At 44.2% G+C, this 22,605-nt stretch overlaps 1 protein-coding gene across 25 annotated transcripts in view; it reads left to right on the plus strand.

The window, feature by feature from the left end:
* The window catches only part of Kalrn (kalirin RhoGEF kinase), a 698,268-nt gene that overhangs the window by 640,585 nt on the left and 35,078 nt on the right, over window positions 1-22,605 (plus strand). For 12 of the 25 annotated variants that reach the window (XM_021259403.2, XM_021259411.2, XM_004835211.4 and 9 more), the window contains 6 exons: window positions 3,283-3,468; window positions 3,888-4,059; window positions 8,121-8,359; window positions 10,000-10,256; window positions 13,958-14,081; window positions 15,143-15,202. In XM_021259403.2, coding sequence (XP_021115062.1) covers window positions 3,283-3,468; window positions 3,888-4,059; window positions 8,121-8,359; window positions 10,000-10,256; window positions 13,958-14,081; window positions 15,143-15,202 — 1,038 coding nt within the window. The other 13 variants (XM_021259427.2, XM_087209498.1, XM_087209486.1 and 10 more) reach the window with 9 other exon arrangements.

The following is a 22,605-nucleotide window of genomic DNA, read 5'->3' on the forward strand; positions in this document are numbered from 1 at the left end:
TGACCAAACTGGAGGCAGAATTTCAAGGGGATTGGAAAAACCCAAGTTCTTTATAACTTTGAACCTGGAAATGACCTCTTCCCTCTTGCTTATTGATTGAGAAATGTGGGGATATAAAGGACAACAGGGTTTGTGATGTAAATGGAACCTAAGCAGAAAAATGAATACTGTTTTTAGAAAGTGGATCTGTTAGGTCTCTATAGTGATTATATTTTTCTACCAATGAACATTTAACACATTCACTATGGTGCTGTAATTTATGTCTCGCTACCAGTGGCTGTGATTTGAATTTGGCCATTCTCACCAGCTTGAACCATATACCATTTCTCAGGGGTGTTTGATTACAATAAGGCAAAGAAAGACATTGATTTAGCATACCAGATGTCATCATATTCCAGTTCCTTAAGGAAAACATTAAAATGGTATAAAAAATTACCCAATAGTAAAGAGAATGATAAAAGTGATAAGATCCATTTGTGCCACCAGTGGTACAAGGTGCCCGATGGGAGTCATGCGTGTTTCACTGGTGGTTCAAGCCAGTGAATGCCACAGGACACATTTCTGTTCCTCAAAGAGTGAGGGGAATCAGTCTTAAGGAAATACTAGATAGTCTAAGGAGTGGCTGAAGTAAACACCCAGGTTTGCTTGGGCTGCAGGAACAACACACCTTAAATTGGGTGACTTAAACAGCAGAAATATGTCTTTGCAGTTCTACATGCTGAAGGCAGACATCAAGGAATTATCAGAGATGCTCCTTTCAAGGGCTGGAAGGGAGGGTTGTTCCAGCACCTCGCATTTGTAGGTAGATGGCTGCCTTTCCATGCACAAGGCATTCCATCTGTATCTTCATATTGCCTTCTCTCCGCCTGTATATCTCTGTGTCCATTTATAAAGACATCACCTGATTACCTCTGTACAGACCGCATCTCCCACATTCTCGGGTACTGGAGATTAGGGCTCCAACATATGAGTTGTGGGAGGCAATTCAACCCATAACAGTGAACATTTGAAGAGCAAATTGGCTTCCTACTTTATACTTATTAAATTATTATTATTAATTTATGTCCAAATTAAGCATAATATATTTTGAATGTTAATATGGAAAAAATTACAACTGACAGTTATTGACTGGTACCTAATAGTCACTAACCTCCCCTAGAGAAAGATGGATCTTCTAATCCTGTTTCTCAGCAATTCCATAATTTAAGATTTCATTATTCCTTTTTGGAGAAAAGAGATTCCTTGAAATTGAGATGATTGGGAAAGAAATGTCTTTCTCCCACCCCACGCTAAGCTAGAATAGATAAAATATGAGTACAGATACCAGGTAGGCTAGCGATATAAGCTCATTTAGCAGATGTTATTTTCATGTTTGAGTTGGACTCATGACATTCCTGAGCCAAATCCTCCTGTGCTCTTTGCCCTTGCAGCTCATCCACTGTGTCTGGTTTCCAGGCTCTGTTGGGATAGGAACTGGGTGGAGGGTTTCTATTACTATTTGTTTTCACAGGTTCTGCTCTTCAAGGCAGACCCGAGCTGTTAGCATAAGGAGGGTTACTGAGGAGAAAATGCACCCCAAGTTCATGTGCAGTTTCTCTTTAGTCACACTGGAGGTGCTTTTGCACCTTTTCCCTAGGCATCATGCCAAGTCTGAGACTATTCTGAACAAACCAAGTAATCTCTTCTGCTCTTCCATCTCAAAGTCTGTGTTTTTCAAATAGGAGTCTGGCTTGGTTTTCTCCAGGTCTCTGGAGAACTGGCCACCCACAGGAGGAGTGGCATCCAGTAGTGCTGTCTGACCCAAACTAGACTTCCTGCTGCATCGATTTGTGTCCATGTAGGGTCGGTTCTTTTTTAAATCAAATAGCACTGCCTCCTATTTTCATGGAGCCACAGAGAATTTGCTTTGTGTTCCTGCAGCTAATTTAGAAGAGTGGTGAATGTATGTCTCCGCCTTGTTTGTGACTTTGGGCAGGAGAAGTTAGAACCCCTCATTTTAATTCCCTCCCTCTCAAATTCTCTGGCTTTTCCTTTGACACTGGCTGCCTGTACCCCATGATCAAGTTCTTGTGTAGCATTAATTAGAGCTTTTAGCACTTGCCTGGCTAGCGGGTCACTGGCTTAATATTAACTTTGGACCAGGGTAGAGATAAGCCTGTTTGGCTGCTGACCTTGGCAGTACAGAGGTAGGCTCCAAACAGAAGGCAAGCATTTCTCAGGAACACAGAAGAAAATGACCTCTATGCCAGGTAATGTTTGGAAAAAAGCATCACGTGAATGAAATGGTCCTTGTTTGCACTAAAGGGCAAAAATCATCACCCACAAAAGCTATCTCGGACTGCTGTCCCAGATGACAGGGTCTTCTCATTCCAGTGCCAGGCTTTCTGATAGCTTCTGTGAACTTACTGGATTAGGCATATTCCCTTTGAAAATATCTCTGAAAAAATCTCAGTAGAAACTAGCAAACCCAATAGGTTCTACCACCTCAGCTGGGTGGCACATGGCCTGGTAGCAGTAGTCATTTCAAGAAGGGTCATGGAACTTAGAGAAATATCTACCAGTTTATAAGATAGGGGGAACCTTTTTATGGTACTCCTGACTTTATTTGCTGACCACGGCAGGATACTAAGACATTAAACTATGCATCCCCATCCTAAAATAAAAACAGGAGGAGAGGGGGCCTGACTCATCGGTCATTTGAGGTCCTACCTGTGTCACTTCCCTCAGCTGTGGGTTGGTTCTGGGCTCATAACTACAGGAGTTCCCTGGGTCCTAGGCCCACATTGCAGGGGAGCCAGGCAGGCACAGCTCTCAGAACTACAAGGACAAAGCCTTCTTCTAAGGCCAGGATTTAGTTCAGTGGTGCCATGGCTGCCTCGCAAGTGCAAGGTCCTGAGTTTAATCCCCAGTACCAAAAAAAAAAAAAAAGGCTTCTTCTAGCTCCAAGGGACACCTACTTTGTTTTCTTCTTTTAGTAAAAAACACAAAGGGCCAGCATGATTCTTGACTTCTTTTTAGCTAATAATTCTGCTTTCCTCTGACATTTTCCTAGAGCTGTTTGCTTTTCTTTGGAGGTTCCATCACCTTCTTTTCCTCTTTCTCCAGGGCCCTTTCAGGAAGATGGCCCTGGTCTACCCTAAATGAATGGATAGGCCCCAATTCAGTGTCTTGCTAGAGCCAAAGGCTTTTGGTGTCAGGTCTGCTGTCCATGTCCCCAGCAGGGAGGTCATTTGGCCAGCTTCCCACTTCTCATGGCCTTCTTCTGGCCCCTGTCTCTATCAGGGCACCCTCACTGCCCAGGGCAAGCTGCTGCAGCAGGACACGTTCTATGTGATCGAGCTGGACGCTGGCATGCAGTCTCGGACCAAGGAGAGGCGTGTGTTCCTCTTTGAGCAGATCGTAATCTTCAGTGAACTGCTCAGGAAGGGGTCCCTCACCCCGGGCTACATGTTCAAAAGGAGCATCAAGGTGAGGATGCCATGGAGAGGTGGAGAGGCAAGAAAGAGCCAAGTTTTCAAAGCCACTTCCCAGATAGAAGGCACTGGGTGGGGAGGACTAGAGCAGTGGTGGCAAACCTACAGCATATGCGCCACAGCAGGCTGTTGTATCATTGAAAGACCTAGAGCCTTAAAGATCTCTCAGCTTGCCATCAAGGAGGCTGAACGAGAAATAGTGATCACTCATGAGCAGTAGTGAGTGGGGGACCAGTCCCCAGCATGATCCTGCAGGTGTCCCTGGGTCTGCCATTCAACCAAAGGCAGAGCCAAAGTGCTTAGTGTTGGATCCAGGAGAAGTGTTTATCTTAGATCTCCTGAGAAAAGTACCATAGTAGGTTAATGCTTTTTTTAACCTCTTAAGTATTAAAGGATCGCCCCATTTTCTTCCAGATGAATTACTTGGTCTTGGAGGAGAATGTGGACAATGACCCTTGCAAATTTGCACTCATGAACAGGGAGACTTCTGAGAAGGTCATTCTGCAAGCTGCCAACTCAGACATCCAGCAGGCCTGGGTACAGGACATCAATCAAGTCCTAGAAACACAGCGAGACTTCTTAAATGGTATGTGCTAGGCCTGGTTTCTAGTAGGGGGGCCCACACCTGTCAGTGTCCTTGGATCTGAGCTCACAGGGAATTATGAGCCTAGATCACATTTTATATGGACTCCAACTCTGTCATTCTCACAAACATATTAGAATTTTCCTGAATCTGAATACACAAATGGACCAGACAGGGCATGAGAAAGAAGCCCCGCCTTTCTAAATGAAGGGATATTCTTTTGTAGAACATAGCATATATTTGCCACTATAGTTGACAACAATTTGGGAAAAAGTCTGTGCTGGATACTTCCTCGTACTGTAGGTGCCCCCCTCCAACTGTCAGTGACACTTGGTGGCTGATGGCTGGTATTCTCACAGTCTCTCTAGTATTGTGTAGAGATAGCTGGGAGTTTGGCAGATCCATTCAGATCCATCTTCTCCCAACAGGGTAAGAGCCTGGATAAGCCACCTCACTGCCTAACCTTGTCCCTTTCAAATAAGGTGATTCCTAACTCTAAATGTCAGTAATACCTCCAAACTTTCCAGAACAAATCACGGAGAATGTAGCTTTTTGTGTCCTGAAGGAATTCCCTAGTAAAGTGCAGCTTCAAGCCCAGCTTGAAGAAAGGAGATGTAAAGTTTTAAACTAGCATTGATCTTCTGTTAGGGACCTTAAAAGACCCTTGAGCAGAGGTGGAGCTTGGAGTAAAGGCAACATGGAACCAGTCATGAAGTAAGCCTATAGACTCAGCAAGCATATGCCTGAGTGTGTATATAGCACACACACACACACTCACACACACACACACACACACACACACACAGGATGTCCTCAGGTATAGCCACTCTTCTTCCTATCCTGAGACCCATACATATGTACTCCCACGTACACAGGCATGCACATACATGAGAGCACTGCAGGTGTTCTGTTTCTTCTTGGCAGTATAATCTGAGGTCCATTGTGTATGCCTGCGTTCATGCCATCCAGCCTCACATTCACACTTGCGCACATGCACAGGACCACCTCTGTGTGCACCACCGCTTGCCTGGCCATGGCTACTCACACATGGACACGTACTTACAGCCCCAGCCTTGGATCTGTCACCTCTTCTCACCAGTACCAGGATTAGACTCTGTCAAATGATGTACATATAGCATAGATTTGAAGGCTGTGAGGAGAGCAGACGTTCTGGTTGAAGAGCTTGGGCAAGGCGTGATGTTTCTCTAGGCCTCCCTCGGCTTAGCTTATAGAGTTGGGGGCTAGCTCTGCTCTGCCTGTCCTGATGTGTGCCATGTAAAAGCATTGCCCCCTAGCCTGCAATTCCAGTTTTCTCCATGGTCAGGGATTTAACATACTATTTTTATTTTAAAACAAAGAACAAGGGGTCCGGGGATTTAGCTCAGTGGTTCCGGCGCCGGCCTCGCAAGCGCAAGGTCCCGAGTTCGATCCCCAGTACCAAAAAGCAAAACAAAAAAACAAAGAATGAGGGATTGTGTAGCAAGATGCCATCATTTTTTAAGATACATGAGGGGTTAAAGCAATTCTGTACCCCACATCTTGGCTATAGAAAAGGTTGGTGAGAGAAACTAGACTAAGTTCTAAACTAGACTAAGATCCCTAGGTCTCCAGGGCGCTTTTTCATTCTAAAAATCTAAAATTAAACACCACCCCAGCCCTGAGGGATGGCAGGGAAAGTTCTATAATGGCCTATGATTTCTAAATTTACAACTTGAAGTTACTACTTTTATTGATGTAATGATTTAATGCAAAATAGGTACATATGCTGGGCATGTGGTGCTGCAGGCCTATAATCCCAGCACTTAAGGGGCTGAGGCAGGAGGATCACTGCAAGTTCAAGGCCAGCCTGGACTACATAGTGAATTCAAGGCCAGCCTGAACTACATAGCAAGACCCTGTCTAAAAAAAAAAAGTACATATATAAAATGTATCCATTTAAATTGGATTCTTTTAATTAAAAATTTCTGATACTAAACTGGAATGAAGATTTTAGGTTCATCAGTTCAGGATCAAAGCAAAATGAAGTAGAACAGAAGGTTGAAATCAGAAACAACTGAAGTAACAATAACAGCTCTCATATATTGAGTGCTTGGACTGTGCCAGGTGCTATACTAAGTATTTTACCTGTTTTTTTTTCTTGCACATTTAATGCTCATGTCAACATGGAGAAGTATGTACTAGCTTCCTACTGTTTTCAGACGAGAAAAAAAAGAGACTCAAAGAAGTTAAGAAACTTGTCCAGGTCACTGAAACAATGATAGAACAAAAACTTAAACCCAGATCTGTAAGCCTTCAGATTAGGCTTTTCACCATAGAATTTCAATATAGCTGCTGGTTGTAGAGCACACAGTGATCTATGAGCTTCCTAGCAAAGAAAGAAACAGGACCAGGCACAAGACTCTGAGCCCATTAGCCAAAAGTACACCTTGTCAGAGATGGAGTTTTCCTAATCTTAAGACCTAAGTTAAGCAAATTTAGGTTGGTTAAAGAATGTGGGCCTCCTATGTAACCTGCTTAAGGCATACTATTTTCAAATGCTCCAGCATAATTATTGCATATAACCAGGTAGTGCCCCAATTCCATGATAGGTATTGAGTCATTAATTCTGTTTGATAAGGCCTACTTCATAATTCCAATATGCTTACTACTTGAAACTACATCTCTTTAGGCAAAGTCAATGATTTGGGCCTTTAAGTGGTTCCAAGACACCTTTCTCCTGATCATAGTGAATTACGGAGCTCTTCCTGAGATAGGTTATCATTACCTAAAGATTTAATGCCTACAGACTTCTCCCCAGGGGTAGGGGCTATGCTCTGGCAGGACCATTATATACTGTACTTTGACAGACTTAAGAGACAAGGACGTAGTGATAGACCAGAGCCAGGTGTTTACTTACAGAAATATGGGCAGGCATCTCAGCCAGTCTTCCCTCCTGAAACCTCAAATAGAAAGGAGCACTGTATTGAGTCCTATTGAAGTGCACGCCTATCACTGTGGAAATAGCCTTACAATAGAAAGTTCTTGGGGCTCCAGCTGTTAACCCACTTAAATAGTTATTACAGTGAATACTAATAAAAATGGCATCATCAGGCCAGCCCTGGAGATCATTCTGTAGAATTCTATCTGGATGGCATTTTCTTGGCTATGTACCTCTTTAGTGCTTAGGCTCTGGAACTTTGATATCTTAAACTCAGTAAAACAAAGGTCATGTCTTTCTCTTCAGATCAGTTTGTTCTGTTGTCCAAGTTGAACTGATTACCATTCTCCAGTCTCCAACCTGAGCCATCTCCTGTGACTGCTTGCTTCCATCTGGGCTAGGCTCTTGGTCTTATCCTTCCTGCACACTCTCCCAGCCCTCCTCTCATTAGACCTGCTGCCTTTTGCTTGATACTATCCCCTGGCTTCTGAATTAGACAGGAAGCCTTTTGTCTCTTCCTTTCCAGGCCCTCTGTTAACTGCTACAAGGTTAGTGTTCCTGAAATGTGGCTCTGATGAAAGAAGATGACAGAATCTGAACTTAAAACCTTAAAGTTCATGTAATCAAGTCTCTTTTCATGATCAGAGTTAAATCTGTCTCATCTTTCTTTCTAGGTCTTCCCTATCATGTACCCCCAGCCTCCCTTATCTGTCTCATTCCTCCCTCTCCATGGATACCCATGGGCCTCGGTTCCCGATAATCTGACTGTAGCCTGTTCCCCAAATGTGTTGCACTTGCTTCCTTTCTGCAGAGTCTTAAACATCAGAGTTATCTAGCCCCCTTCTGATGCTGTTTATTACCACACTCTGCCTCCAGACATAAACACCTGCACATACACATACTATATATAGAGCCTGATGGCCTCTCCTTCCTTTTGTACAAAACTACACTTGGAATATGTTGCCATTTTTTTTTCTATTTTCATTATTTAGATGGGTGTCCTGGTTCTCACCATTCCTTAAAAACAAGGGTAATTTCTTCCTCACATAGCCACAGTATGCCCAACACAAAGCCCAGTATCTAGTAGGCCTCCAGAATCCCTGTGATATTCCCAAGCTTAGGGTGACCATCTGCCCTTCTCCTGCAGCACTACAGTCACCCATTGAGTATCAGCGGAAAGAACGGAGCACAGCCGTGATTCGGTCCCAGCCTGCTAGGGTTCCCCAAGTCAGCCCCAGGCCCTACTCCTCTGTCCCTGTGGGCTCTGAGAAGCCTCCAAAGGGCTCCAGCTACAATCCACCTTTGCCACCGTTGAAGATATCTACCTCCAATGGCATGCCAGGGTTCGACTGCCACCAACCTGGCGACAAGTTTGAGTCTAGCAAGGTAAGTGGTAGCTCATTACTCCCTCTTACTATCCTGGAAGGGAGAGCCTCAGAGGTCACTTTAGGAAAGAGCATCTTTTCATGCTGTCTACTTTAGCAGGAACAGTCCACTAAATACAGTCTCATCTCAATTATTTTTCTTTCTTCGCTTATAAATTGAGTTAGGCCAGTCTCCTCTGGCTCAGATACTCTGTGTTAAAGGGTTATCATCTGTAGAAACTTCACAAAGGTAAGGGTTATTGTAATGACAAGCATGAAAACAGGTAAATTCTACCAAAGTAGTTGTGGTATAGGTCTTCCAAAAGTCAGTCTGAGTGTTCACCGTCTTGGAAAAAGATTGCCCTTCCTAACGATGATTTACCTCTTCCCCATCCAGCTCTCCACTGTCCATTAGCTGCTGGGCAAGGGGAAGCTGATGTTAATGTGTGGATGGGGGAAGCCAAACTCCATCACCGACACTTGAGACACCACCACGAGGATAGTCTCAGACTAACTGCCAGCCTAGTCTCCACAGCTAGTTTGGCTCTAAAAGGCAGTAGGAACAAGAGAGAGATAAGAAAAGTGCTAGTTTAGGAATCAGGCAATCTGATTTCTACTCCAAATTCTGAAACTTACTTGCTTTAAAACCTTAGTAAGTTAGTTCCTCTGGCCTCAGTTTTCTCTAGAACTCAATGGATCCATGAATAGGAACGCCTGCCTTTTTTACCTACACAGTCCCATATTATAGGTTTTGTCTCTTTTCCCAAATCATTAATTAACGTCTTTGTTAAAATTATTAATGCCCAAGTTCAATTCTTCTTACAGTAACTGTAACACCCTATTTTATCGTATCACCTAGGAATAATTCTCCACCCTAAAATACCCTGCCCTTGTGAGTTACTTGATGTCACATTGGCATTTTGTTAGCCATACTGAAGAGCTGTGGCTCTCACTGTGCTCCAGCAGGCAGCAGGGTTCCCATGAGAGTTATAGATCTATCTAGAAGCAGCTACCCTAGAGTAGACTCATGTGAAAAGATCATGTGGGCAGCATCTGCTGTGTTAACAAGTGCAAGGTGAGGGTTAACTACAGGAATTGTGTTCTCACAGGGAGTTAGGTTAAGGTCGTGGCCTTGCCTTGGAATTGAATGGAGGTATCATTCTTATACCTGTTTTAGGGAGGGTCTGAATATAGAGGAAGACCAATTGATGCTTTTCAGAAGGAAAAAATGTCTTATCCAAGAGTCTGTGTTCCTTCCATAAAGAAGAATTGTGACCCCTAAGCTGACATTTGCCCTGCCCTCACTCTGCCCAGATGCTCATGTACAGCTGTGCCAATGCCACATTCTTCCTTCTGTTAGCAAGATGATGCTGTCAGGAAAGTTGAATGCTGGGAAGGGGCTTCCAGGTTGAAGGTCTCTTTATTCCTTTACCTGAGCTGGGCCTGGCAGTGCCGATATCTGTTTACTCCTGATTATAACACTATGAAGCATTGCTATTTAAAAAAAAAAAAAACACTTCAAAGTCATTATCAAGGAGGGTTCAGCAAGCTTTTACCCTTCTAGTGGAAGGTTTGACACTTAACCATGCAGTATGGCACAGAGCTAAGCCCTTGTGAATCAGCCTCCTTGTGTCTGGTCCCCCATATGCTTTTTTCTCCTAGCAGAACGACCTGGGGGGCTGCAATGGGACCTCGTCTATGGCTGTGATCAAAGATTACTATGCACTGAAGGAAAATGAAATCTGTGTGAGCCAAGGGGAAGTGGTCCAGGTCCTAGCCGTCAATCAGCAGAACATGTGCCTGGTGTACCAGCCTGCCAGCGACCATTCACCCGCAGCTGAGGGCTGGGTCCCAGGCAGCATCCTGGCTCCCCTCAGCAAACCCACAGCAGCAGCAGAAAGTAGTGATGGCAGCATCAAGTAAGTGCCTCATTGGCTTCCCTGGGAGAGGAGTTTATGGATTAAAAAATTCAGAAACAAACAAAAGAACATAAATGCAGACACATGGTAGGGAATCACTGCTGCTCATTCTACACAGTGCCCCTGGCGCCACGGTGTGAGTGCTGGTCCACCCGCAGCAGGGGCATGCAGGCTGGGCATCTTGGTTGTTGATGGTGGTGGTTTTCCTTTCCTTTTCATTTATAATTTTCTGTTCATTTTTTCTCCTCTTTTTTTCCCCTACTCATTAAGCAAAGAGCCCTACTGAAACCCTAGGTGACAAAAGGCACACCTTCAGTTGCTACATTTGACTCACTACGGGACTCACTGAACTGGACTTCTATTTATATTGTATGAAGTTACTGATATATATATATATATATATATATATATATATATATATATATATATATATATATTGATTGATTGATTGATTGATTGACACCAAAAATGATCTTAGCACAAATGCCAGACCTGGAAAGGTCAGAGGCCTGCTGCTTCTCCCAGGAGAGAGGAAACTTTTTGGTTGTCTGTGGCGATTTCTTTGTACAGATTGTAACTTTTTTTTAATTTCCCCCCTCCCTGTCACTTTAATATATGTTCATGGTAATGTGTAAGATATTTCTTTTCCTTATTTTGGTTGCGAAGACCCTTCGGAACACATTCCTGTATAAAGTATTTTGCACTATTTAAAGAAACCCATATGGATGAAGTCAGGTTGTGCAATATAATGGAGAGTCACAATGTTCATCATTGTACCTGTAATGTAACTAATAATTTTAAATGTACTATTTTAAATATGTAAAATAAATTTTCACCATGAGCATGTTTTAATGAGGTTAAAGACCAGTTGACCCTTTATCCCACCGTCATTATTCTCAGACTTTAAAAGGACAAATGAATCTTCTTCTTCCTCTTCCTCCTCCTCCTCCTCCTCCTCCTCTTCTTCTTCTTCTTCTTTTTCCTTCTTTCTTCTTCATTTTTACTGTTTTAGGAGTTGGTTGAATGCATTGGCAGTTTTTGCCTACACAGAGTGCCTCTGTCATTAAAGCTCTAATCCTAGCATTCCCTTCTAAACAGCCCCTGTTGGTTTTCTCTAACTTATGAGATGAGGAATATGCAGATTGGATGCTGTCCAGCAGGTTCCCAGCTACTGGGCAACAATGTGATACTGATGTTAATAAACAAGTAGAATAGAGACCATGCTTGGTGTGTGTTCCCCATGCTCCCCACGCTGTGTCCCCACCCACAGAATGGCCAAGGTGATTCCCTGAGGTACCTGAGCAGTGGCGCCAGCAGCACCAAGCTGCCTTGGCCCTTCCTGTAAGTCAAGGGGAAAGCTACAGGTGTCACCCTAGCCTTACCAAGTAACCACAGGCCCTGAGGGGGTATAGGCCCAGTCCCCTTTATTCTGAAGACATTTGGTTTTGGTGCCCTTTAGGAAGCCTTGGAAATAAAGGCCCTCAGAACACTGAAGGTCTTATTAATCAAGTACTTTACAAAGCCAGTTCTTAATGATTAATGCTCTGATTACCCAGGCACTGAGCATTTCTTCCTCCTCACCTTTGAGTCTGTTGGTCATGAATTCCCCCTTCCCTGGTGGAGGGAGGTCAGGCTGGGGAAAGAAAACACATTGAGATACACACTAGTCGTTTTGGTTCCTTTGCACAGGGTTGGTGGAGTGAAGGAAAGCAAGTGACTAAAAGTGGTATTGATGTTTATCAGTAAAGGCCACACACCATCCTCCCCAGGGCCTCCTATGACCACAGGGGTCAGAGTTGGTTATTATGCCCATAGGACAAATATCATGGAATCCCTGTGACCACATCAGTCCTCTGGCTTGTGTCCAAGAGATGGAAACTCCCCAAACCATGATGACGAGTGCTTCTGGGAAGAAGAATCTGAAATTGAGCCTATGCTGCGATTTAACACTATTACGATCTTCCTTCTGAACATGATTTTTGACATTTATCATTTCTTACCAAGCATACTGAAGACCCCAGAGTGTGGTAGTAAATGTAGGAGCATACCCAACATGTACACACATGTACACATTGTGCTGTCTGCCCTGGGATCCTTTTTGGCAGGGATCTCCCTGACTTGAGATCTTGTGAGAAGGACCTAGGCACGTGGGTTTGAGTAGTCAGAAAACAGGGGTGAAGGTCTGCAGTTAACAGAGAGATACTGTCTAGGGGTAGCTTCCATGCCTTTTCTACAGACCAGTTGGAGCAAGGTGCTGGGACACAGCTCATCCTAGAGAGGCTGCAGGCAGTAGGTACAAGACAATGTCAGGCCCACTTTTCCGAAAGATACAAGAACCTGGCTGAGGTTGAGCCTATGTATATGGTAATGAGTATTTTTAGAGCACTTTTCTTGGGATAACCTAAAGTCCTAACATGTGTAGAAGGTTATCAGAAAGAGGTTAGCCATATATTTTGGAGTATCTTGCTTCCTTCTAGATCTCACTGCATCTCTCCCTGAAGAATGGTTCTCTTCATAGAGAGCCCTGTTTCTGTAAGGCCACATTTGACAAGGAGACTCTGATGAGAAACCAGACCACTTAGCTCAAGACAAAAATTGTCACTTCATCCAAACCCTGCGATCACACCCAGAAATGATGATGCCTGCTCAGGGACCGCAATGCTGTTTGTGGCTTCACTGTCTTTGTCTTTGGGTCCTGATAGAAGGAGAGCTCAGTGGTTGTACTCTGAGTTTCCCTTTATAGCTCTGTGAAGAAGGAGCGCCCAAACCCTCGGAAACAGAAGTTAGGATGGTGTGAAGGGGCATTGCCACTGTCACCTACCTGGGGCCACATACTGGTTCTTGTTCCAAGAGAGAAACTCTAGGATCTCTTAGTAGCTGACAGAACTCTATACAGTGCTACCTCGGTTCACAAACACTTCTGTTCCCAAACAATTCCATTCTCAAACAAAAACATTTGACAAAATTTTGCATCCATTCACAAACTCCACATTGGGTGACAAACACAACCACAGCCATCTTCCCTATACAAACCCAAATGTGACCATCTTCCCCAAAATCATAAAAGCATATTAAGTTCATGAACTGAGGTACCACTGTATTCACAAACACTGAATGATACAGAGGACATGGTCTGAAATCCTTTGCCCTAAAGTATCCAGTATCAATCATTTATTAAGTCATTTGCCCCCCCCAAAAAAACTCTCCTACAATGTTTGAGAGTGGCCATGTGCAAATAGATATAATGAGATGGGAACCACAACAGTCATGTTTTGGGATCTTCATATCAGGGCCTGGGGAAACACCAGTAGCATATGCACAATAGAATATACTTACCTTGTCTTTCCTATTCTTCCCCTACTCCATTCCTTCCCATCTCCCCTGCCCTTATGAGAGGAATTCCTCATTCCTCAAAGACTTCATCAGATGATCTAAAACCTCTCAGGGTAGAGTTTAGTAGCCGAAAACTCATATTTTTTTCCACATGCTTTAGTCACCTTCCAGGAAGGCTCAGAGTTTATCCTCACTTCTACTCGGAGGTAAGGTCAGCCACCAGCTACCACAGGAACTGGTATACAGCTTTGGGGCCTCTGGAGCTGACTGGAGCATCTCACCTGACTCACCCAAGGGTGGTGAGTTCACCCACTGCTTCATTCTGCCCCAACCTGCCATTTTGATTGGTGCATTTTTTGGTACAACAGGAAGTCATGTTCATGGCATACTCTACGCATGAGAAAGCGGGCGGAAGTGGAGAACACGGGTAAAAATGAAGCCACAGGGCCTCGTAAACCCAAGGATATTCTGGGCAACAAAGTCTCTGTTAAAGTGAGTAAGGTATTCTGGAGCTGTGTCCTTCTCATCTACTCCCACCCAGCAGCATTCTCACAAGGCAGTTTGGGTGGATGGGGATATTTTATTTTTTGCCCAGTATGGGGACCAAAGGGGAAGTAGTTTAGCAGGATTTTGCATGCAAGATCAATGTATTTTTGATTTTTGATTTCTCCTGGCAACTTCAATTCAAGTAAGTACCTTTTTTCTTTTGTACCTTTCTCTTCATACTATGCAGATGTTTTATAGCAAAATTACCTGCAGCATTATTTTCTTAGAAGTGAAAGTTGCTTGATTCATATCAAATTTCTCCAAGCTGCCTATTCATATCCTGGGTTTGGGAATACACGCAGGTTAAAAGGATTAGGGATGCCCTTCAAACCCCTGGCCCTGTACAGGCTGAGGTTTGGAGTTTAAGGGCCACTGTGTCCTTGGTAAAGCTTTATTTCTTTTCCCCAGAGTTCAGACAATAACAACTTTAAGCATTTTCCTTGCCTCCCTTGTGTACTGACATGGTAGGTAGGCAAAATCTGTCTATTACTTCAAACTCACAGACCTTGTTTTCTCCCATTTTGAAACAATATTACCTGTTTTAAGTTGAGCCCTCTGAAAAAAAATATGCCTCTGGACAGTGGAAATTCAGTGCTAATTAATTTTGTTGCAATATGGGATTATCTACCTGGCACTTTCTATGTCTTCTTGAGGAAAATAACAACTGAAAACCATTCTTACATTTCTCCTTGGGGAAAAGAAATTACATGTTCTCCTTTCTTATCTGGTAAGCCCAGCCTCACAGAAGACAACACTTTAAATTTCTCAGCACTCATGCTTCATCCAGTCGCTTCCATTGCTCTTTCCCGAGAGATGAGCAGCTTCCCACAACCCCAGCCTCCTCTCCCTGAAAAGAGCACGCTCCTGCCCCACCTTCAGAGCACCTGGTTGTTTCTCTGCCCACTTTCCCATTTCCCACGCTTCTTTGACATGCTCCTCTCCCTAACCAAAGCAACTGCATTCTAACTGTGTTCTCTTTCTTCCCCTCCCTCATGCTGCCAACCAAGGAGACGAACAGTTCCGAGGAGTCAGAGTGTGATGATCTTGACCCTAATACTAGCATGGAGGTAGAAGAAGCTCTGTTGTCCTATTTCCTACAATAATTGCCTTAAAAAAATGTCTTCTGTAATAATGACCTTGCTAAAGTGATCAGCCCTGCAAGGATACATTGTGATGTTAGAGCATCTTTGGGTGTCCCATCCGAACTAAGGGGGAAAAACCACCTTAATTCAGTTTTACTTTTGGTAGGAAACTACCTCAATATCTTTTTAAAACCAAAAATGTGTAGTTTTCTTCGATGCTTGCTTAATATTTGCTTCTTTAGCTGGTTTGGCTTTATGTAGAAAATATCTAACTTCATTATGTGAAACTTGGAACATAGTTTTTCATGGCACCCACTGTAAATGGTGGTTACTTCCCAGCTAAATGATGAGCTCTTTTAGTGTTTTATTTCTCCTTCATCTGTTTTCCCCCCTCTCCTTTTTTCTCTTTTTTTTCTTTCCCCCTTTATCTTCTTCATCTGGTTCTTTTTTACTGGGATCTGTTCTTCCCTGAGTGCCCCAGCAAAATCATGGGTGAAGTGAGGTGAATCATGGGTGAATTGTGGGTGACCTGGTGCCTAGTCACTGTGGATAACTGGTTGATAGCAAATGAGGTATGATAAGAGAAACTCCCAGGCACACCCTTGCATTGTTCTGGGGCATATAGGCAGTGCTGTGCCCACCGTATGAAGAAAAAGAAGTGCTAGGCACAGCCTCCCTCCATGGCCTTGGGAGGGGTCCCTTTGGCGGTAGTGATCACAGGGGACCCTCCTGCACTCCAGGTTTACATCGGTGTGGGAGATGGACCAACACCTGTACCAGCGGGAGCATCAGCTTCTGGCTTCTTCTAGTCTGTTAGGCAATAGAAGCATGGCTCTTACATGGTTTGCACTGAGACAACCATCATAAATTTACAAACACTAGAGAACTGGAGCAAAAATAGAACTGGGTATCCTTGCCACTTTGTATCTCAGGTTAAATTATAATGCCTTTCTCCAAATCTGTTTACCCACTCCCAATCACAGGTGAGAGTAGTGATCTCATCTAAATGCAAAAATAGGGAATATTTTTTAAAAGCCTTTTCCTTAGCCATGGAATGATGGCACATACCTGTAATCCTTAGCTATTTAGGCTAAGGCAAGAATATCACAAGTTTGAGGTCGGCTTGGGCAACTGAGCAAGACCCTGTCTCAAAATAAAAATTTTTTTAAAAAACAAAAAGAAGGGCTGAGATATAGCCCAGTGGTAGAGCATTTGCCTTGCATGTACAAGGCCCTGGGTTCAATCCTCAGAACTGGAAAAACAAATGAATAAAAAACCTTTTCCTTTGAATAGCCCTAAGCTTTTTACTTACCTAGATGGACTTTGATTATTCTTATTCTGATTTGACCTAATTCCAAAGGAGCCTACCTTCATACTATGACAATTGCCATAAAACCCAAGACCATGAGGTCTAAGCATCCATAACTCTGCTGTGGAAGAAGCCAATGGAGTTGAATGAGGCCAGGGACAAGTGGTTGAAGTGGGAGTTCTGCCAAGATAAAATAGTCCCCTGTGGGTATGGGTGTTGCCACAGCTAAATCTGGCAGGTGTGGGTCAGTGGAGTTCTCCACTGAGGGAAGATGTGGATATGGCCTTTGTAACCTAAATATACCGTAGGGAATGAGGAAGCCAGGGAAAATTTCTGGCTCTGCTTTCCTTGCATTTCATAGGATAAGCACCTATAGCCATGGGTTCAATCGCTGGCAGCTGATAGATGCCAGTAGTACCTTATCTCCAGGCCTAAATGTTGCTAGCATGTGTTGAAGACGCCAACTACAAACAGAAGGTAGGGAAAAAGGCATGTATCTGTGTTTAGAAGATAATTTGGGATCTTGTCCAGCTCTGGTGAGCTAGGGAAAGAAGAGTACACTCACACACACACCCCTTGGTCCTCTTTTGCTAATTGCATATATTTCTAAGGCTCTCATTTATCTAAGGCTCCTAGATGTGGGCTGAGATGGACCCTTAGGAGGTGGTACTGAGTGTGTAAGCAAAGACATTAGAATGTTCGTGCTGAACAGAGGAAAAAGGTAAAAATTGTGTTGATGCATGTCCAAAAAGTTTTCAAATAAAATAGTTAAATTCAATACGATAGTTAAGGCACAAATTTTTGTTTAGGTAGAAGTTTTAATTAACCCACACCCTTGAGGGGACATGTGGTTGGAAGTTTCTAGGTGTATGTGCAGCTGCTGTGCATACATGCAGACCCCCGTGACTGTCAGAGCACTTCTGAATGTGCTGCTGTCTCGAACTTAACTCTGGGCACATTCACAGGCACAGAGGGAAAGCCAGCATCTTGGCACTGCTAGTGTAGTATTTTCAGACACAAATAAGATACATAGTCAACTTAATCAACTTTGAGCTGAGGATTTTCTCAAAGGATATGTGTAACTTTGTTGCAATAAACGTAAAAGAAGAAGATAATGGCTAGGCGTGTGTTGCAAGATCCAACCTGAAATGTAGGTGGGCAAGACATTTCGTGAAACCGATCATCTGGGTCTTGTTCGGGACCCAGCCTGGGCTCCCAAGCTCACCTCCATCTTCTAAACTTGATGCTCCTGTAAGTGCTGTCCCCAGGAGTGTGTCTTGTGCTCTCATTGAACTGAACTGCACCTACCCTGGCCTGTGCTGAGCTTCTGTTCCTATGACCACTGCCACCATCCTGATACTGTGTGCCTGTTCTGGGACAGGTCTCCAAATGTCAGATCCCGCCCTGCAGACTAACTGCCCTTGACCCAGAGTTAGATATTCATTCCAGTCCTAGCTGCGTATGGTGGATCTCCATGGGAATGACATCATCAAAGTGGTCTACTTCCTCTCAGTTGGTACGCTGCAGGGTCAGTTTCCTGATGTCATTATTTACACACCAGATGCTTGCCAACTCCAAGCACACCTCCCTGTCCCACTGTGGTGTTTTTAGAAGACATAGGCATATTCTTGAAAGCTAATTAAAAGAAAATAAAGTACTTTGAACCCTAGGAATCTGATTGACAAAGGGCACCCAGTTATGTACAGGGGGCCAGTTGGCTCTAGTGCTCACATTCTCTTCCTTGCCCTGTAGAGACAGATTTGTGGATATTCTCCAGCACAGCTCCAACTTCCAGCACCACAGGCCCCAGCCACAGCAGTGTTGGCTCCAGGTCAATGCCATCCACTGTGGTCTAGCTTCCTGCCCATCTGTGACTGTACTTCCTGGAAAGCTGTTCTAAAATTGACGAGTATCTGTCCATAATTCAGTCTTACTTTGCACTGGTTAAACTTTTGGGTCAGAGTAAAAGGGGTACAGTATATGTGAAAGAAGTTTTTCTACATGAAAGAAGAGCTAAATCAGGGTAAAAACCAAACACTGGGGTGCCTTGGGACCAAGTGAATTCATTTTTTCCAGCACACCTTAGACTCCTGATTGCCGTTTACTGGCCAGGGACCACATGCCCACCTGCCAGCTGCTTCATTCATGCCCTGCTGCTGTCTGCCTTCACTCTCCAGGCTGGAGCCAGAGTTCAAGAGACTAGGGTCAGAATCTGCCCTCTTTTAGCCAGTGTCCATCTCTAAAGACCTGAGTCTTTCTGGGCAGTACTGGATTTGCCCTAGGACCCAGGCTACACAGGTTCCCACATCCATGATACCCCTAAAGAGTTCCCTAAGGGCTGTGTCAGTGCTTGCATTTTCATACCCATTTCTCCACCTACCTAGACATCTTGGGGTTGTAAGCCTCCCAGACTCGAGCCTTTGTGTCCAGTGATGAAGATTCTCAGCCCAGCTTTTGTAAATCTAATTACATATATCTTAATTTTTTATAAAAGCCCAGTACCACTCCTAGCAAAGAAGCTCCATCCACCAGAGTAAGAGGTTGTCATGGTTCCAACAAGACTCCCTCTCTGCCCCAGACGTTTAGTGTGCTGCCAGCCTCATCCATGACCCAGACTAAGTGCAAACATGGCCCTCAGTCACACAGCAGCCGCCAGACACTTCTCTGGGAGTGAGGACAGGACAGGGATCTCAGGGAGGGCTCTGAAAGATGAGTGGAAAACGGAAGCTAATTTTAGAGAAAATTTCCAATCAGGGCAAGAATCAGTCTCAGAGTCAACAAAAACTTAGAAACCTTTAGTTAACCCCATCCCTTCACAGTTATTTTTTTTTTAATTTTATATTGGTACACATTTGCAGTACATAATGATTATATTCATGGTGACGAGTTGGCACACGTACATAATACAACTTTTTACTTCCCCCTTCATTCTTTTGCTGTTATAAAATATAAATAATTTTAAATTGACCGTATGAACCTCTTTTTTTGAGACAGGGTCTCACTTTGTAGTACAGGCTGGCCTTGAACTCACTATGTAGCTCAGGTTGGCCTCGAACTCACGTCAATCCTCCTGCCTCAGCCTCCTAAGTGCTGAGATTACAAGTGTGTAGCCTATGCCTGGCCATTTTAACCATTTTTAAGAGTATAATTCAGTGGCATTAAGAACCTTCACAACAGGGCTGGGTATTTAGCTCAGTGGCACTCAGCCTGCCTTGAAAGCATAAGGTCCTGAGTTCAATCCCTGGTACTAAAAAAAAAAAAAAAAAAAAAGAACCTTCACAACATTGTGCAACTTTTACCATTATCTATTTCCAGAACTCTTTTGCCATCCCAAACATACTATGTGCCCACCCAGCAACACCTCTCTACTCACCTCTGCTCCCCGCCCCAACCCCTGCCAGCCTCTTCACTTTGGAAAGAGAACCGGAGGCTCAGAAGCTGTAACTGTTAGAAAACTAGAAGTTGCCCTGAGGCAGTCTGGCTTTCCCTGGCTCTTGTCCCCCACCACATGCCACATGCCTTGCTGCTGCAGCTCACGCACCTCACCTCTGGTTGGATTTAATCTCAAATGCAGACTTGGATAGCTGAGAAGACCAGCTAGTGCCAGTTTTCCTGTATAAATGTGTTACTCAGTTCTCCAGCTCAACAAAGAGGATATCATTTCTGCCAGTCTGGTTTTCCAAGTTGAAGTATGACTTACACAAGTCAGAGTCCACGTGGGAAGAACATTGGATCAGAAAACATGAATAGTGGTCTGCATACCATGAGCTTCGTGACCATGGGCCAGTTAGACTTCCTGTGTCTCAGTTCCTGTGGCAGCCACACAGCTCCAAGTCCACAGGTGAACACCAGGCAGGTCTAAGGGGTTATGTTTGCCACTGAAAACATTGAGACCTGGGCAAAGAAAGGAACCGGAAGACTGTGCTAGCACTTAAGGGGCCGTGGCAGAATGGTTGGGGTAGATTTCCTCTGGCATCCACCCCCACCTCTGGGAATGATGTAAGAAGCCAGAATCGGCCCTTCTTCCCCTCCCCAAACCCACACTTCCCCGGCTCCATCTTCCCTGTCTTCAAAGAACCAGCTGATCGATGGCTCCCACCTCTGCTGCTCCAGCTTCCCTGTCCCAGATCCAGAGCTTCAAACTAACCTGTCCCGATAGACCAAAGGAAACTTTTACACCCCTCATCAGGTGACACCTCCTGCTGTTACCAGTGTGTTTCCACCAATGCCTGTTTCTGTATTTTATAAAAAGAAGTTTTTAGTGAAAAAAGGCCTTGGGAGGCAAAGAAAGTGAAGCATTGCATTCCTCTCATTTTGACAAAATATTTTCTTTGTAATCTGTTTGATGGGCTTGGCTTGGAGACTTTCTCAGTGCCCAACTTTGTTGTGACTCTTCAAGCAGAGACTGATTGATATTCTGTCACCAAGGGAAGGTGGCTTAGAGGGAGCGGGAGCTGGCGTTTCCTCTCAGGGAGAATTATGAAAAGAGCATCCACTGTATGCCCACATCCTTCATGCGTCTTACTCTTTATAGCCACAGCTTTCTTACCCTCCTAGAGGTAGCAGGTTCAGAGAAGTCAAGGTCATGCAACTAATGAAAAGACCAGGTCTTCCTTATGGTGCCAAAGACCCAGCCTCCGAAAGGTAAGGAGGATTCAGTGTCCTAAGGCTCAGGCTCTTCCTTGTTGCACATGAGCTTGCAGAAGAATAATTTCTTCCTCAACAACTTTTTTAATCCCTCAACTATTGGGGTAATTACTCACGGATGCCCTTTCCCAGTGACCCAGGAACCCAAACAAAGCAGCTAGGAGAAGAAGTCCAATTACGTGGGCTGGAAACTTCTGAATTAGTTTCTCAGACCAGGACTCTGTCATTCAGCACACCCTCAGTTGTGTCCTGCAGCACTCTCGTCTGAAGCCTGGCCTATTTCATTTGTGTTGAGATTATGAGGTACCATTGCTCAAAGAGCCTGCTGTGGGAGGAGCAAAGGCGACCACCTACCCATTCCCACGTAGATCACTTATAAGCTCATGCATTGTAGGTTCCTCAGTGTCATTCAATTGAACATGGTTTGATTACCACAAGGTATTGCAGTGAGTACTGTGGAGGGCCAAGAAATTATGTAAGATGAGAAGCATACAGTGGAGCTGGGTATGGTGGTGCACACCTGTAATCCCAGTATGCTGGGAGGCAAGTTCAAGCCCAGCCTGGGCAACTAAGTGACTTAGCAAAACTTTCTCAAAATAAAAAATAAAGAGGGGTGGATTTAGGGATGTAGCTCAGTGAGAAGGTCCTGGGTTCATGCCCCAGTACAAAAAAAAAAAAAACAAAACAGGAAGAGGAAGAAGAAAGGAGACAGTGGGGCAAGGCAAGCTTGGTCGATGCCTGTTGCATAGTACAGGTTGCTCTGATAGAGTCACAGAGTGGGAGTGATAAATTGTTCTGAGTCTTTTATTCATTCAGTGGATATTTACATACTCACTCTGGATTCACTGCAATAGTAGCCACTACTTAGCAGTCTTTTCTATGTACCTGGCTCTGTGCAGAGTCCTTTCCTCCCAACAACATGACATAGTTACCATTATCATAATTACAGTTTTACAGATGAGAAAACCAAGCACCATGAGGTGAAGTAACTACCCTGAGGTTATGTATTCTGGGCAGCTTGTCTCCCAGGAAAACCAGTGAACATGGTCTCTGATGTTCATTGTGCTAGTGTATACCAATATTGGATGGACTGATAGGACATAAGCAGTCTTAGAGGAGGTTAAAGGATGAGGAAAGAGCATGACCAAAGGCCCTGAGGTAAGAAGGATCCCAGCACATTTTGAGAAGGCATATGGTTGGGTATTTGGGGTTTGAGTACATGGGAAGAACTATTGAAAGGAAAGCCAGCAGATGGATTAAGAGGAGACTGCCATGACCTGGAGGGGCTTGCTAAGAATCAGGACTTAATTCAGTGGGTGGTGGGGCATGGCAGAGGTTTTCAGGTAGAGTTAGTATGACTTGTTCTGTGCATTAGGAGGATAAATGGAACCTATGTAAACAGTGGTGGGGTCATGTTGAGGGAGAGGAGCTA

The sequence above is a fragment of the Heterocephalus glaber genome, unplaced genomic scaffold (assembly GCF_053883595.1).
Source record: "Heterocephalus glaber isolate CG9 unplaced genomic scaffold, H.glaber_assembly_v1.0 deba00000122, whole genome shotgun sequence".
In the NCBI taxonomy this organism is placed as follows: Eukaryota; Metazoa; Chordata; class Mammalia; order Rodentia; family Bathyergidae; genus Heterocephalus; species Heterocephalus glaber.